Here is an 18,970-nt window from a genome sequence, read left to right as displayed (position 1 = left end):
ACCTGCAGATGTAAAGGGCTTCAGGGCCCATTCTGGTCTCTAGGGCCTCCGAGTGCCGGCTTGGAGTTGGGTTGTTGGAGGAGTGGGATCAAGTTGATTATTTTTTACACCACCTTAAGGCAAGTGCGACCAGAGAGATTCTGAGACTGTGAGGAGATATAGAACAGTGGATTCATAAGAATGCAATCTCCCCTACACTGAATTCTAATGTTAGCGCTATTTTAGCCAGTAATATTATGCAATGTGGCATAATTAGCTGCTGATAGCAGGCTGATAATGATCTCCCCATTACAGACTCAATGTATCCAGGCTGACGGATATAATACATGAGATAGAGGAAGAAATGTAGATAACGCAGCCTGTTCCTGCCTCCATCCAATGTTCCTGCACACCTCTAGGAGGTGGAACTGGATAACAATGATGAATGGGAACTCAGACAATTTTGACTACAGCAAACAACACAACAAGATTCTGTGTCACCCAACAATCGTGCACATACCAACTTTAACAGCGGTGATCTCTGTATAATAAACAGTGTGATCTCTGATCCAGCACAATCTATTTCGGCAGCAGAGTTCCTATGGGTTAGTGAGCTTTCTAATGGGATTTTGTGATGCATTTAGAAATCCGCCATAGAGACCGCATTAATTTCACATACTTGCCGTTGGTACACTATGGCTTCTTACACATTTGTTTCTCACAAAACGTGTTTCATTCATTCCAGTTCCATGGCTCTGCTCAGCCAAATATCTCAGCTTTCATGTTTTGTTTCTCAGCCACAGTTATATTTCATCCCACGAAACATTAATATTTGATAGGGATTAACCAAATACACATGCTCCTCAGTCGGTTAGTTTCTTTCTATACACAAGTGATTCAGGAAATCACCCAATATATGTTATGACTATATCAATTAAAGAAAAAAGCACAGTGCAGACAGCAATAATAACAGGATTTAAATTGGGCAAAAAGCCAACTGGATCTTTAGTCTTTTGTAATGGGCGATTGTGGAACAACCTTTCAAATCCTTTACACCACTCAATTCTCTTCCAATATTTTATTACCACCTTGTACTATGTTATATGATAAGTGTGCCAAATGTGCTACAAAGAGTGTCCAATCAATTGAAGCTGATTTATGTCCTGTTAAAGCTGTCGCAAGTATGAATCTTCTGTATTCACTGTACAAGTGACCCTGGAAGTGCAAGGTCCCACGCCAGCACAGTCGCTGCAGTGTGCTCTCCCGCTGATACAGATGGAGAATCAATTCTTCTCAACATTTCAAGGAAAATGTATACTTTAGTGTTTTAAATAGCGCATTAATCTCCTGGCTTTGTACCAGTTGTCATTTCTGATATTTATCACGGAAATAACCATTTTTCAAGATGCTGCGGATCTATTCACTTGAGGAGCTGTGTATTCTCTGCATGACTATCCCAGGTCCTACTCTAAAGGCCTGAGTGAATTACTTTAACAGCAGCTACTAATAACGCAAAGTAAAGTAGTGCCCACCTCTAGCTGCAGTGGATTGATGGTTGCGTTTATCCAGCAGTACAAAGGTCCATCTGTTTGAATTTGAAGGATGTACAGCAAATATTCCTCGCGATAGCGACTGGGCCAACCCACTTCCATCACTGCGTCACTGATCGTACTCGGTCCACTGTTGTGCAGCTAAATAAAACAGCGTTTGTTTAAAATATCATTTTACATAATATTGTAGCCCTTCCTGCAAACAGGAAGCCCTTCCTGCTCATGATGTAAAGACACGATTTTCACTAAGTACAGAGTGGATAGGCACCAAAAATACATTTCACAGTGGAATTAAAGATAAGATAGGAAGGTTTGCATATTGCTAAAGGCTACAGATGTGCTCAAAAGAATTCTTGTGAAAATTTCATAATTATGTCAAGCTGTTGAAATGCCAAATTCCAGAATAAGGGACAACAATTGGAGCCACTGGAGAAAAATCAAGATGTTGGCACTGAAAATTTTACTATCGGATTTGGGGCTGAAGTCAGGGGCGATTCACACGCATGGCCAGCAAAAAATATAGGACCACAGGAGACCAGGAGCAGGAGGAGGCCATTTCCACGATTATATTAGATCTTGGCAGATTGTTTAATCCCAATGCTGAAGCCCCCAATACCTTTACTGCTCAGTATCTGCCTATTGATTCCACTCCTACAGCTTTTTGGGGCTGAGCATTCCACATCGTCTCAACTCTCTGTGTGATGAAATGTTGTGCAGCTCTGCCTCTGATTTCAGCCTCTGCCCCTTGTAATGGATTCTTCTACCAGAGAGAAGTGTTGTCTGCTTTCTAACCTGTCAATTCATTATTTTAAATACCTCAATCAAATCACCCCTGAACCCACTCTACTATAAAGAATGTAACAACAAAAACAACTTGCATATTTACAGCTCCCTTCACATGGGATAGTGTCTTTGAGAAATGAACAATGGCACCAAGCTGAGGACAAAGGGGAGGTAACCGTACACATGGTCAAAGAGGGAAGTCTTCAGGTCAGACTTGAAGATGAGTAACGAGGGGGCGAAGTGAAGGCATTGTGGCAGGGAGTTCCAATGGTTTGTGGCATGAACCCCAATCTACTCAGCCTCTTTCTGCAAATTTCTCCTAATAGTGCACATTTTACTTTTGGTCAAAATTACTATAATGTTATTTTCTGTATATTCCCATGTCTCACCCTTCTGTTGATTCAAAACTGCAGAGCAAAGCTTTAGTCACCAGAGTTATTCTTTCAGTAGATCTTTTTGCAAAGGACTAAGAGAAAGATGTCCAAAAACTCACTTCGTAAACATGCTGAACCAAGGGTCCAACGTCTTCCTCTTTCTTAGGTTTGTCTTTACTCTCCCAGTTTGTCATCGGCAAGACGATTTGCTCCGGATGTGACACTCTACAAGAGGAACACAACAGGTTAGATGTGAGGCTCGGTCTTTGTGGTCAGGCTGGGAGATTCAACAATAATGAATAAAGGCTCAACTGTTATCCATGGAAGATACATAAATAATCATATATTTGCTATTATTATTACATAAAAAAAGCTTCATTAGCTGAAAGAGATCACTTATCTGTCCAACATTGTTCAATCTCTCAGCTGTTTAACTCCTACTCACTGTAATAGTTGTGACTATTCTCCCTTGGGGAAGTTAAGCAAGGTCTCTCTGGGGTGGTGTTGGCTCTATTTTGATATCCGGTGAATGGAGAGCAGAGCGAGGTCAGCTGGACTCGGTTATCTTATATCTCAGCCAAGCAGATCTGCAGTACTTGAAGGCAATGCTGATGAGCGGCCAACAACCCTGTCTTATCAGTGAAACTTGGTATGGAGGAGAAGAAGATCTCTGAGAACCCTTATCTAGCAGATAGGAATGTACAAGCTGGAGAAAAAGTGGGAAGTTTACCATTTCTTCGTACTGGTACACTATCCTATGTATGCTGATTAAATTCAGCAGGATCCCCAATATATACTTTGGAGTCTCCAATGCCTTAATATCTTTGGGCCAAGTGTCTTATAGTAATTTTACACATCTACACATCACTGGTGAGTGAAGCAAAAGTGCCCAGAATATGTGGAAACTGTACTTCACCTTTCGGTTTCAATCTCTGATGAAGTATTACTTGTTTTTCCATGGAAGTCTGACGCTGAACTCTGCCCGACCAGAGTTCCAGTGAATAAAAACACATCAAGGCACAAGTACATATAGGATTCTCCATTTATGAATCCCTGCAAATTAGATCCCACTGTTGGAGCATACACACATACTCACACACAATCTTAAACAAATAAGGATAATTTCCTGAAACTCTTACCATTGCTTACAATCTATTTATATTCACAGAAAGAGCAGCCATTGCTTACGAGAATATATATCCAATGCCACAGTCTACAGTGCCATTTTTGTGATCCAAATAATTCACAACAAAATAGAAATAATCGAGTCAATTTTACAGTATTTCTTAGTGGTAATTTTTGAACTGAAAAACTAACTTGTGAGAACAATCTACAGATGATAGACAAATCCTCCTGTCATGAACCAATGCACAGTTCAGCAATGCACTGTAACGTGGTACAGAGACAATGTACACAGTTGGCACAGACATCGTGCACAGATACGATGGGCCGAATGGCCTCCTTCTGTGTTGCATAATTCTATAATTCTATGGACTGCCTGAACATGGTATTTTGCCAGCCAATCCTCACAGACCCTCCCAATCCTTCAAGCCAACATCAAGAGGTTTCCAGAAATCTCACTGGGAGGAAATAATATCAGCACCATGTGCCCCGTCCCATGTGTCCACCTGGCATTCCTGGCCAATAGTGTGCTGACGGGAGCCAATCAGGAGAGCTTCAGTCTTCTCAGTCTTGCTGACATTCAACTGTAGAAAGTTGGCTCTCATCCAGGACTTGATGTGCGACAGGCAGTCTGTCAGGACATCAGTTGTCCTGGGGTCGAGGGTGGAGGCATAGAGATAGAGTTGGGTGTCATCTGCATACATGTGGAAGTTGACCCCATGTCTGCGGATGATGTCACTAAGAGGGAGCACATACAAGTTGAAGAGGAGAGGACCGAGGACAGACAACACTGTACATTTCAATGCACTCACAATCTTTACTGACACTTTTTTTCCAAGGAAAGTTTCACTCTCGAGACTCAGAATTGTGAGTTAATGATTAGGTTAGTCTGGAAACAGCATGAAATTAGCCTGATAACTCTGACGCCTATTTCTTGCTGCTTGTAAAATGTCCTTGTTGCATTATATAAACCAAGTGAGAGAAGAAAATGTCCACCACTTCACCAACTGCTCCTTCCTGCCTCAGTGTCTTGCACTGTCATACAGTCATTTCCCTTCATAGAAAGTAATTAAGCCTTGGATCTTGCCAACATGCACCTAATATTCTCTGGAATTAGGTAAGAAGGATGCTTCCCTCCAGGGAGAGAGTGTGTATTGCATTCCAAACATGGTAATTTACATTAAACGCAAAATACTGCAGATGCTCGAAATCGGAAACAAAAACAGAAGTCGCTGGGAGCACTCAGCAGGTCAGGCAGCATCTATGGAGAAAGGAAAGTGAATCAACGTTTTGGGTCCACGATCCTTCGTCAGAACTGAGGAAGGGTCATGGATCCGAAATGTTGAGTCACTTTCCTTTCTCCGTAGATGCTGAGTGTTCCCAGCAAATTCTGTGTTATGCTAATTTACATGCATTGGTAGCATTTATGGAATTCTCGGTTTGGATACTCTTAAGCTTGTGTCAGACCCATGCGGTTTTGGGCTGACCCCCAAAAAGTCACAATGACACGTGATGTGGCTGTGATTTTATCCGATGTTAAATAACCTTCCAAAACTCATTGTAAGGCTCACAAATAAATAATGGACACATGGGCAAAGAACTGGAGAGCAATAGGTTCCTGTGGAACTATACTCCAATAGATGGAAAAAGGAGTCAAGAAAGGAAGCAGGAACTGTTGTGAGTTGGCTCAGGAAATATTAAGCAGGAGGATCATGGATTTAAGCTCCATGTTGAGATTTGTGCTCAGAGTGATACTGCAGTACTAGATAGCAGAGAAAGTGCTATCCTTCAGATGAGATGTTAAACCAAGAATCCATCTGTGTACTCTGGTAAAGATTCAATTTGAAAAGAGAAGGGACTTTCCTACATTCCTCCTGGTATCCTGGCCAATAGTGTTTTTTCACATCATGGCTATTTGTGAAGCCTTGCTGATGCAAATTGGCTGCCACTTTTGCTTTTAAAAAAACAGTCCCTATACTTAACAGTAATTACCTGTGAAGCATTTTCTTCTGATAACCTGTTACCCATTTCCAGGATTTTCTGCTTTTACTTCCACAAGAAACACAACTGCTGTTTGGTCATAAACAAACCAGAGTTATATGCCTTAGAGCTGAGGAGATTAAAGGGTGATTTGATTAAGTATTTAAAATAATAAAATGATCTGACAGGTTAGGTGGTGTACGATTCTTTCCTTTGGTAGAGGGATCCGTTACAAGGAGGGCAGAGGCTTCAAATCAGAGCAAAGACAGTTGGGACTGAAGTTAGGAAGCATTTCTTGACGCAGGGACTCTGAAGATGTGGAATCATCTGTCCTAGAAAGCTGTAGAGGTGGATTCGATAGGGATGCCTAAAAGAGAGATGGACAGATGCTTGGGTAGTAGAAATGTAAAGGAATATGGTGAAATGGCAAACTATTGGGATTATGCCAATGAGTCATGATACGCAATTTCATATCGGGATATGATGCGTTTCTCCAACAAAATATACAGTCAATCCACATTACAGCATATTTTGTGAAATGCTTTGAGACGTATCAATGACACAAAAAGGCGCTATATCAAATGCAAGTATTATTATTATTAAAAAATATGCTAAAATCTAATAAACTGATGGAACTGGTTGATACGCTGAACAGCCTCTCTCTGTTACTCTTTTCCTATGTTCCTAAATGGACGTGCATCATTGGAACAAAGTCAAGCAATTTTACTCTGACCACATTATGGCAGAGTGCAGTCAACAGACAGGAATGATAATAGTACTGTAATTTCACCTGCCATGAAAGCAATTGGGGCTAATTATATGAATTGTTTACTAGAATTATTTTAAATTTGTGACCTAGGTAGTGTGTTAATGTTCCGGTTAGACTGGATACTTTTTGAAGAAAGTACATTACTGGGTTATGAATGATTTGATCTGAAGCAATGTAGAGGGGAGCTGTGCAACTATTACACTCTTTAGTGCCTAATTTGGCTGTGCAGTGATCTAATCAAGGGAGAGGAAATAGACCAGCAATGGTCAGCCCATGTAGGAGCAATCAATCATCATACTACAGCACTTACTGAAATAGGTCTATTCCCTTCACTGTTGAAACAAAAATGAGCATTCATCCTGACATGAGGAACTCACTTAAAATGATCAGCGCAGCCAACAGTTAGAACAACAATCTGGAAGGTGAAGAAAAAACATAAGGGAACGATTTTCCGGTCATTGCTAAATTATTATTTACCGACTAGCGGACACCATGGCACGTTTGGTCCACTGAGGTCAGTAAATTTACTGGTGACCGGGACGCACTGCCTTGCCAAGGTAAGAACATTTACTGAACAGCATGGAATAAGATTTCCAACTAGTTAGTTTACAAAAATACACAATCACTCCACTTCACAGTAAATCCTGTGCAGCATTTTAAGATGTCCTCCAGATGTGAAAAATGCTATATCAAATGTTAGGATTATTATAAGACACTCAAATTTTGTAGATACTAATTTAACTCAAAACATTACTGGGAATAGATCAGAGATTAGTTAGGAGTAAACAATTTATTTTTGGTCAGCCGGGTGTCTGACACACACAGAAACCCATCACAAGTATCCAAATCAAACTGCTCAGCATTGCACATATATACAAATGATTTTTGTTTGAGTTTTGAGCCAAGTCTCGAGGACCCAGGAGGTTGGTGTACTGCTGGCATGAACAATAAGATCATAAACTGAATGTAATAAGTGAGTTTTGTCATGCTTTACCTCAGCGAGTTCAGTGATGGAGACAAAGGTCCCCCTCAATCAAAGACTTAATTATTAGACAATGCTGGAAATCCACAGCCGGTCAGTTCACATCTGAAAGTGGAAGGTTGGCTGTTGATTTGCCCTTCAATTGACCTGCTGTAGATTTCCAGCATTTCTGTTTTCGTGTCAGACTTCCAACATCTGCAGTTTGATTTTTTATTTCCACTATTTTTAATTATTCCAAACGCAGCAGGGGAAGCCCTTATTCTTTTTCTAGCGTACGCTGGCAGCCTCTCTTTATTTTGTACTGTGACCCATGAGGTAGCTGCAATCGTGTTCCACAGCTAGAAGAGCAGAACATTTAAATCAAGGGGGAAATCAAGCGACCCAGTAACAAAACCTCAATGTCAAGAGGGGGAAAGGAGGGAATTGGGTAACTCTGCAACATTTTCAATTTTTTTCTTTCCTTGCGGAACTAAGGGCTTCCCTTTTTGTGTTAATTTGATCACTATTTAAGACAAGCTATTGTTTTTCATTAGGAAAAAATCTTTTTGGCTGCCCTGCCAGTCAAGTATGGACTGAGAGAGCCCACCTGCTATATTACTTTTATTCCTAGCGCCGTCTGGTCTGAAGACACTCAAACATTCTCAGTGAAGGTCGGCTTAGTTTCAAGACTTACAGCACTGAGCAATCCTCTTTATTCTTGGGTCACTGCCAGTCAGAGTCAGAATCCAGGGCAGAAATCACACAAGGATTTCTGGATCCAGCCTCCAATATAAAGCCCTGAGCATCTTCAAAACACATGGGGGTAGCAACTAAAATACTTTTAACTAGTTCCTGGCTATACAACCAGAAGCCTACAACATGTCAATAGAAGAATATTTTAGCTTTAAGATTGCAGAACAATACAAACCTGGAAGGTCCAATGCTCTGACTACGATCAGCAAGGGCACTATTGGCGGTACTATAGTTACTGCCCCCTAACTTAGGGAAGGAAAAGGAACCAAGCTTCCTGCTCCTAATTACTATCTATTGACCCCTGCTCTGAAGTGTGTGCATATGGGGGCATCAAACACCTGACATTTCTCATGTTTTTAGTGTAAAATTTTAAATTGTGCAAAAATATAGTTTTGTTATGGAAGCCAAATTTACGCAGTTTTTTTTACGTAGTGTGGAAAAAGATTTTTCCAAATTCAACTTAAATTTTAAAACAATCATCTTAAGCCTGAGAATGTGTGAAATTTCTGATGCTAGGTGAGGACAAAGATCAGGCTTTGTGGTTATCACCTTTAGTCAAATATATCCAATACCTACTCGGCTGACAAATGTAGAACAGCCACTTAGGGGGTGTCCCAGAGATTGCCAGTGACTACAGAAGAGGAGAGAACAACTGTATCAGCCTGGTTCATTTGGAAGCAATATTGCCTCTGAGTCACAGGATTATGGGCTCAAGATCTACATTAGGACTTTGAACTCAGTCTAGGCTGACATTTCAGTACAGTGCTGGGGGAGCACTGCATTGTTGGAGATGTTGTCCTTCTGGTGAGATGTTAACCCAAGATCTTGTCTGCCTGTTCAGGTACATGTTAAAGATCTAGTGATACTAATGAGAAGGGAGTTTCTTCCAGTGTCCTGGCCAACAATCCCCCAGATACAATTGTTCACTCACTTCACGGCTGTTTGTAGGACATTGCTGCGTGCAAATCGTCTGCCTCCAGAATATACAGTCACAGCACTTTACAGTGAAACCCTATTAAGCATTTTAAAATATCTCAATAACGTGATAAGATGCTATATCAAATGAAAGGATTATTATAATCACTGGAGGAGGAAGATGAGGGATCATGTTTGATTTGGTTACCTTTGCCTGGATTCTCTCTGACATTTTGGCCCAGGAAAAACAAAATCAAAAATGGAAATAATTCTGAAGGTTTAGCTCACCAACTGATAGCGACATGGCCTGGAGCAGCAGAGTGGAATGCAAGAGTAAATGAGAGGAATGTCGATTGAAATGACGGGCTTTATAAAAAACAAAAGCAACACACAGGAAGGAAGCAAATTACAGAGTAGTTAGGCAACCTCATTATAACTTCATCAATTAATTTAATGCTGAATATTCGAACTTGTTTCATGTAGCGCTGGCATTCCTCATTCTTAGATAGAGGGCATGTAAAATGTTGGCTATCTATGACCAATTTTATGGTAGCAGCTTCAATGCCTTACAAAGCAGTACAAGCTCAGGTGAAAGATTTACCCAGTATTGCCTTCTCAATCATTCCATCTGGAGGAAGCACCAAATGGGGTAGTTCCCACAGAGCTTCATATAATGCTTCCCATAGAGATGAAATATTTTAAATCTTCATTGACAAATCAAATTAAATTAATTTTCATCTAGATAGGTTTTCTTAAAACAAACAAAAATGCAATATTTCTGCATATTTCTCCTATATTTGTATTATGCTATCAAGCTAAAATTGAATTAAATACATATTTGTTATCAAATGCAAGGATTATTATTATTACAAGTACTTTATTTTGAATGCTTTCGAGACATGACATATCCTCCTTGGCATGAAAGGTGCTAACCAAATGTAAGGAGTACTGTTATTAATGATAATAACTGTAGTAATAATAATAATCTGAGAATATTTTAGTACAGTGATAAAATGCGGATAATTTATTTCACACAAACTTTGGAAACCAAAACTCTGATATATTTTACCCTCAAAATTGGGTAAAAATTCCATTTAGTGTTACATATATCTCCAAGCAATGTCAGGGATTTCCCATTGTAGTCACACATTGTCACATGTGTAACACTACATTTTTACCTCAATAGGAAATGGGTGATGTCTAAATCAGAAAAATTATACAGCACAGAAGGAGGCAATTCGACCCATCGTGTCTGTGCCGGCTCTTTGAAAAGAGCTATCCAATTCAATCCCACTCCCCCCCTCTCTCCCCAAAGCCCTGCAAACTTATCCATCCCAAATAATTATCTATATTATAGATATTATCTATGTATAAATATAAATGGCAGTAAACCTACAGAACACGGGAGTTTGAAAATGTTGTATTTTAAACTCAATCGGAAATTTACAGACCTTCAGAGACACCCCAATATAGAAACATAGGACAACGGAAACACTAGGAAGCCATTAATCTTGGCAGATCTTTTAATACCTTTTACCAAATCCCTCAATGCTTGTTCTACTCAAGAATCTGTCTATCTCTCTTTTAAACATTCAATGGTTCAGACTTGCACAGCTCATAACCAACACAAATGCACACGTGCTTATCCTTTTTTGATGTTGCAGTACAATAAATTAGGTGCTTGGTGATTTATAGTGCAGTAGAAAAAAGCACAGTCTTAAAATTCAAATGATACTGCAAATGGTAAACGGAGTCTTATTCATAGATAATCAAAAGAGGGGTTCGGGGGATGAAAGTCCTTTAGGTTATTTGATCTCATCCTTTCAGAATCTCATTTCACTGTAAATGCTCTCCGGGATTACAGAGACAATGTGAAACCGATGGAGGTTCAGAATGCATTTGCACCTTAGTCTTAATGTCACGTTCTTGGGTGTCCAGCCAGCAACGTTAAATGTTTTGAGTCGTCGTCTCGACATGAAATGTGGAAGGTGTTATACAAATTGTATTCTATTCACCTCCAAAAACACAGCCAGTACACTTTAGGTGAAAGGCCCTAAATGAAATATAAGGATGATTTACTGTGTTCTGCACCTCAAGAACCATGGTGTCAGAGAATGTTTTTCAGCTTACTCAAATAGGTAGGAGCAATAGGCATCTAAATACAGAAACATAGAAAAAGACAAAAGCACTGCACTTACCCCCAAACATTGACATGAGCGACTGCGGTGATATCAATCTGTAGCTGGACAGTGTTGCTGTCAGGATTATCTTTATTTGAGCTGAAACAAAGACAGAAAACTCATTAGAGACAAATGAATGAATGCAAGGTTTGAAAGCTCTCATGTTGTTAGGCTTGAGAGCATTTTAATGCAAAATTGTGGAAAATTCTTAAATTCAGTCACAACTTGCAAACTGTTTTACTAAATAAACAGAATTTAAGAATCTTCCACAATTCTACAAGATCATATATTTAGAAACAAAATGGTTTTAGAAGCTAAGATTAATAGGAATTAAAGATAGTGAGGAATCAATGTTCCGGTAATATTCATAAAATCAATTTGAACATCAACAACAAATTGCATTTATAAGCGCCTTTCACGTCAGAAGGACATCCCTAATTTCAAATGCAAGAATTTAGATCAAATGCAAGGATTATCAAAACACACATGTATCCTGCAAAAATTACACCTTCTGGAATATATGTATATTAGTATTGCAACCCACAGATTTCATGAGTTAATAGTCAGATAATGTGTCCTTAAATTTGTCAAACAAGTATTTGTAAAAGAAGCCTGTGTGAACTAAAATAAGCGTAGCATTGATGTGTCACATACGATATCTATTTAAGCAAAGAAAAACAATGATCTGGCTTCCGTTTCACTCCCTTATATCCTAAAAAGGAACTTGTCTACTGTTGATGATTGATGACTGCATTACTTATTTTTGTTCTTTTCAGTATTTATTTTAGAATGGGTTAGATTTTCATTACTTCAGCAAAGATCTGGAGGTCATAGGGTGTTTATGTTTTGACAATTTCTTTACTTTTTCATTCCAGTTATATTCATGGCAAATTGGCCTAAGTCTATTTGGAGGTTAAGCTACAAAGTAAATATACTAATTGTTGACAGTACGCACTAATAAAGAGAAATAGGGTGGTTAATTAATTAAAGCAGTATTGCATTATGTGTATAATGAAGTATTATTGGGATATCTATTGTTAGCCTGGCTCAGTTGGTAGCACTTCTTGCTTCAGAGTCAAGAAGGTTATGGGTTCAAGCCCCACGTCGGGACTTGGAATCACCCAGTCTATGGTGACACTCCAATCCAATGCTGTGGGGTGTGTTTCATTGTCGGAGGTGCTGTCCTTTGGATCAGACATTAAACTGAGGTCCCATCTGCCTGTTCAATGGATTTTAAAGATCCCAGGGCACTATTCGAAAAGAGAGGGCAGTTTCTCCCAGTGTCCCGGCCAATAATCTCTTAAATAAAATTGGTCATTCATTTCATGCTGTTAATGGTGGAACATTAACAGCATGAAATGCCTGTGTGGAGTCCTGTAGCTCAGTGGTTAGAGCACTCACTTTGCAAGTGAAAGACCTGAGTTCAATTCCAGGCAGAGGGCGAAACCTTGGGCAAGTTTCCTTACTCCACACAGAGCCTAATAATAATCCCTCCAAAAACAATAATAAATTGGTCATTTTCAATCTACGACTGTTTGTGGGACATTGCTGTGCGCAATTGGCTGCCGCGTTCGCCCACAAATATACAATCAATTCACTTTACAGTGTGTTCTGTGAAGCACTTTGGGATGTCCTCCCGACGTGAAAAGCGCTATATCAACTGCAAGGATTATTATTATTATAACATTGCTATGTATAAATTGGCTGCTGTGCTCATTCAGAAATACAGTCACTCCACTTCGCAGTAAATCCTATAAAGCGCTTTGGAAAGTTCTCCCGATGTAAAAGTTGCTATACCAAATGCAAGGATTATTATTATTATACCTTACTAAATCTTTTTTTGTAAACTTTTTTAGTGTTACATTTAATGCTGAAATTCACTCAGTAGCATTTGCTGGTAAAGGTAAGAAAGCTAGGTTAACAGTCAGTTTCTCCACCTGTACGCCTATATTATTGTAGCAGTTCATTTATTGACAAACCCAGACTGAACAATAATTCACTTCAATTCAGCCATCAAGATTCACAAATAGACTTTCAGAATCTGAGAAAAAATCTTCCATTGTGGTGAAGCTCAGTTGTATCCAGAGCACATGTGCATATTTAAGCTAAAATAAATCTGGTATGTGTCATTTAAACACTTTTGGCATATCCACAGTCTTATAAGCAGGGAAGGTTCTCCAGAGAAGGTTTCAACCAAAACACGTAGTCAATTCACGTTACAGTATATTCTGTGAAGTGATTTGAGACATCTAGAAGGTGTGATAAGACGCTATATCAAATGCAAGGATTATTATTAATACCTGTTACCAAGGCAAGGGTTCCACAACTGGTATGACTCCATAAAGGCAATCCTTAAACCATTCTGGTAACAATCTTTGTGGCTACCTTGAAGTATTTTCAGTACAACTACAACCCCCTCGACCCCAATCATACATTTTTTTACACTTTGAAGTCAAATGATACTTTTAACACAATTAGTTTGCACTCTATGAACTATGCACTCACCTCAAAGTCAATTCAATATTAAAGGGGTGACTTTGTATCTAATGTTACATAATCTTATCCATCTCTCTCTCTTTGACTCCTGTTGACTTAAGTTTATGATGGTCAATGATAGATTTATGATAGGGCTGACCTTTTCATCACTGTGCTGCTACTTTATCCCTTTGACTACCACACGTTAGAGGCTGTACCTCTTCTCAAGCATGTAGAACTGTATCAGCTGTATACTTCAATAAGTTTCAAAAAGGAGATGACTTTGACAATCGTGTGAGAATGATCCACCACTATTTGACTGAACCTTCTCACTAGTGTGGAATAAATGCCCTAACTGGCAGTAAACTGTCTCTCAGGAGCAAAAGTTAAAAGTAGGGGTCAAAATTGCAGTCCCCTTCTCCTTACGTATTGCTAACAAAAAATAAAGAATTGGATAGAAACTGTGGTTTAAAAGTTTTCCTTTAATAACCGTCTTAGGACTGACCCTTACCGCACTCTTATCCTGCCTTTAAGTATACAAGCTGATACAGTTCCGCATGCTTGAGAAGAGGTACAGCCTCTAAGGTGTAGTAGTCAGGTAAATTCGTCCACAAATACACAGTAATTTCATTTCACAGTAAATCCTTGACGTGCTTTGGAACGTCCTCTCAATGTGAAAGGAGCTATACCAAATATAAGGATTATTATTATTATGGTTCCTCTGTCAGGCTTCTCATAGTCAATTTGAACTATCTCCCCAAATCTCTGTGTTGCATCTTCTCTCCTTGACTGCAAAACCCTTAANTTTTTTGACCAGGCCTTTGGCCAGAACCCTTAAACTCCTCGTCATGTCCTCTCTACCTCCAACGTTCCCACAGCCTCTATGATATTCATCCTTTGTGGAGGCACTGGGTAAGTGAAATCTGTTGTTATAATAAAGAGGCAGAGAAAACATCAAGACTATGTCCTACACGTCAATGAATATTAATCTATGCGAACCAGAACAATGTAAACAAAAAGTTACCTTTTACTTGGAAACATGCTGACTCCATGTGTGGTGCCATACCTCCCTCTAGAAGGACATTCCTTTAAATTAAATTGAACTGTACTGATAGATTTAATCTGGAATTAGCTGGAGTTTTTGATTGCCAGTAAAGAAAAAGAAGCCATTTCTAATTGTCCTGCTTTTTTAAAAAAAACAGATGGATATCGCCTGACTCACCTTTTGATCTGCAGGTCGAACCTGATGCTGGCATCTGCCTTTTCCAAGCGTTGAACGGAAAAGCGTAGCCCTACAGACAGCTGGGAAAAAGGATAGATCAAAGGATTAGCCAGCAACAGCTGGGGAAGTTAAAACCCTGAGCTCCTGCTGTGGAACATAGCTACAGGCTGCCACACAAAAGCCTCCACCTCAGTAAGCGTTAAATCTGTTAGTTCACGCTGATTATGTGACTCATCAGTTCACTTAATATCATCCCCAATGATAGTTTTCTTTTTCCTGAGGCCTTTAACGTTTCACAGTTTGACAATTACTGACCACTGAAGGGAAAGTGGGGTTGGTGGGGGGGGAGAGGAGGAGTGGGAGAAGGAGGGCAGGGGTGAATTTTGTCTCACAAAAATCACTGTGAAGCAAAATGGTTTAAGGCTCCCTGTGCTTCTTTAATACTTACATGCATGCTTTTTTGTGTGCGCGTTTGCGTACAAAACCATTATGCTGCTCAACTACTTAGATCAACTCTGGGAGGAATTTAAGTGTGACATTTTAATACTAAACAGCCTACAGAGCTATGTACAAAACCACTGGGTAATAGGTAACAGACAGAGTGCTCCTTTTGGATTACCGAGAGGTAAACCTCTTTTTAATATATAGACGATAGTCTGCAGTCCATACAGGCTAACAGTGCCAAATGTATCCCATGCGTATCACACAGAAGCACAGCACCTGTATCAGTGCCACATGTTCATTCGTGGGCTGAAATTCCAGTCACACTAGAAGCGAGGCACCTCTGACGACATGTGACTGTAATGGAGAAATCCCATTAGTGACTGACATTATCGAAGGTTCTGGAGTGACAGCAACTGGAATTTCAGCCCATATTTACTGCCACCTGGAAGTGACTGCAGTGATATGATTTTAACAGTTTAAGGGGTGAATCTGAGATGCGCTATGATTTTGTTCTTACTCAAATGGACAACTGTGTTTTATTCTGGTCCTGTTTCTATATTGAGAAACAACATCATGGCTTTGAAATCACTCTGACATATCTGCCATTTTTATAATAATAGTGGATACATCAGAGTGCAATTGTGGTGCATGTGGATAGTTTAGATCTATGGTATTTTTGAATAATAGTGAATAGTCCATTACAAAGATCATTGACTAGTGCTCCCCATATCAGGCACACATTCACATTGTAATTAATATAATCAATACTCAACACTGACTACTATCAAGAAGCCATATAGACTTCATTCAATCTATCTTTTGTAAATGAATAATGGTTCTTCTACCTGCATCACAGTTTGTCTCTCTCTCAAAAACAGCTTCTCTACTATGGTAGGCAATACATTGTATCCAGTTTACATCATGAATGTGAGACACACAAGACACATAATTAAGGACACATAATTATATCCTTACGAGACAAGATGGGGAACTGGACTTGAGTTACAGATCAGTCATGATCTTATAAAATGGCGGAACGGCTCGAGGGGCTGAATAGCCTACTCCTGTTTCTATCCTATGTAGGGTAGCTTTGCCCAGCATGTAAATAAATTATCCAAATTTGCCTATTATTGCAAATATAGACTCTGATTTTAACACAATGCTGTAAACATTTTCAAAATGTTAGCAGCCTATAACATACATTGTTGCTAATTGGTTAAACAATTCTATATCAGGCCCAGGCTTCAATAAAATAATTCCAGCTTTAATGACAAACTTGTTCACACCCGATCAAAACAACCAACTAAATTAAACATTGACTAATCTAAGATGCAGCCTTTGATCTGGTTTAGCACCAGCCAAGTGGTACAATATTAGACCTCCACAGAATTCAAACAAGAGCATCAATTATTTCAAACCAGAGCCGTTAGCTTAAAAACAACACAAAGCATGTCATCCAGAAGCTGAGAACTTTACAAGCAGCTTAATGCTGAATGTTGACAAGCGTTTCAGTAAGAACATGTGTTTTAGCACCTACAAATACACAATCATTACACTTTACAGTAAATCCTGTGAAGTACTTTGAGATGTTTCAACAACGTGATAAGGCACAATGCCAAATGCAAGGATTATAATTATAATATTGATGCACAGAAATTTATATCCAAAATTTGCAAAGCTGGAAACATTCAGATGCAGAGCCAATATTGTTGATTACATTTTGATTTTACATAGTTAAAGAGATGGCTTTGTAGTGTGAAACAATCAACAGTGATTTACACGTATATACAGACTTGCCTACTTTTGATACTTTTTAAATTAGGAGAATAATATTGACATTTATTTTACCTCGACTGTTTTGGGATTTTTTCAATTTTAGCGAACTTTGCCAATACAACAATGATCGACTTTGGGTTGTAAGGTCACCATAAAATGTCACTTCTTGCACAGTGCACGTGTATGCAGACACCCCTCCAATGTCATTTCCTGCGCAGGCGCAGTTTGCAGGAAATTATGTCTGCGGCGACATTACAATCTGGAAGCCGATAATTTTGGAAGTTCTTTCGGTCAGCGGGTGTCCAATATATGCAGAAACCCATCACTGTACTTAAGAGTATTCAAATCAAGCTGAGAGTTCCATGCATCTCACCTACATTTGGATATTCCCGTCTATTGGAATGGAATGCGCACTCTCTCCCCGGAGGGATGCATCTTGCTTACCTAATTCTGGAGAGTATGAGGCACAGATTGGCAAGAGCTAGGCTTAGGGACCCCAGAGTGTCCATTGTTGGCGTTTAACCAGCAAAAAGCACATAGCTTGTCTTTGAAAAAGCTGTTTCGAAATCTTCCTGCTGCTTGTCCAACTCGGACCACACTATCTGTTAGGGCTTTGATTTCTGCAGTTAACAGGAACTGAAGGAGAAAAATTCTTGCTCCCAGTGACTGGTGTTCCCCTCCAAGTCTTGTCGATGAGCCAGACTGGCTGGGCCGTCATCTGTAGAGTCCTGGATCTACCTGGCTCGGCAACTGAACTACTGAGACTGCCACAGAGGGTTGGCTCGATTCTGACATTCCAATGCAAAGTATGCCAGTTCAACTCTAAAGAAACCTCACTTAAGTCTCCACCGCCAGCCCCTCCCCACCCCACACACACAGGAAGGTATTGTGGTTTAAAACATGATAAAAATATATAGTTTAAAAGCTGATGTTTTATAAGGGTAATTCAATTTCCTTGATTTGGAGAAAATAGGAAAAAGCAACAAATACCGATTTCTACTAATTAAAATCAGAAACTGGCAAGCCTAATTAAACAGTGTCGCATTTTTCAAATAGAAAATGTTTCAAAGGGATTTTTCTTGGTCAGCTGGGTGTCTCGACTCTCGACTCTCTACCCCCTCCTCACTCCCTCCTTTCCCTCCCCTCACCCTGACCATTTCCCCCCTGCTCGGGTCCCGACCTAACTGTTCAGCGCCTTGGGACGTCCTCCCGACGTGAAAGGCGCTCTATAAATGCAATCTTGTTGTTGTTGTAGCATGGTAGAATCAGATAGTGAGATGCATTCAAGAGGAAGTTAGATCTTCACATGAAGGAAAGGGAAATAGAAAGCTCTGAAGGGAGTAAGAAATGGATGGAGACTCACGTAGAGTATAAACACTGGTACGGACTGCATTGTATATACTGGCACAGACTGGTTGGAGTGATTGGTCTGTTTCCGTGCTGCACATTCTTTGTAAATCCACAGAAACATGCTCCTTTAAGCGAGTCAGGCAGGAAAGTATTTAGGCCAAAAGTTTTAAGACTTAGTGGAAATCCACTTCTGCATTTAATTATACAATCCAAATTGCAGTATTTTTTTTAATTTTTTTTAATAACCCTCAGAACCCGACTTAAGGGATGTTTTTGCCAATTCTACAATATGCTAATAGTGTAATAATGTCTTCACTGTGTTATGAAACAAAACAAA

General features: G+C 39.5%; 1 protein-coding gene across 1 annotated transcript in view; it reads right to left on the bottom strand.

Annotated features, from left to right (window-relative positions):
* Nucleotides 1–18,970, bottom strand: part of itga8 (integrin, alpha 8) — a 124,532-nt gene that overhangs the window by 19,785 nt on the left and 85,777 nt on the right. The window contains exons 22-25 of the mRNA XM_007906401.2: nt 15,064–15,143; nt 11,385–11,465; nt 2,806–2,911; nt 1,512–1,670 (exon numbers count right to left, since the gene is read on the bottom strand). Coding sequence (XP_007904592.1) covers nt 1,512–1,670; nt 2,806–2,911; nt 11,385–11,465; nt 15,064–15,143 — 426 coding nt within the window. The remainder of the gene's footprint in view (nt 1–1,511; nt 1,671–2,805; nt 2,912–11,384; nt 11,466–15,063; nt 15,144–18,970) is intronic.

The sequence above is a fragment of the Callorhinchus milii genome, unplaced genomic scaffold (genome assembly GCF_018977255.1).
Source record: "Callorhinchus milii isolate IMCB2004 unplaced genomic scaffold, IMCB_Cmil_1.0 Scaffold2, whole genome shotgun sequence".
Taxonomy (NCBI): Eukaryota; Metazoa; Chordata; class Chondrichthyes; order Chimaeriformes; family Callorhinchidae; genus Callorhinchus; species Callorhinchus milii.
This window is presented reverse-complemented; position numbering and strand designations above follow the sequence as displayed.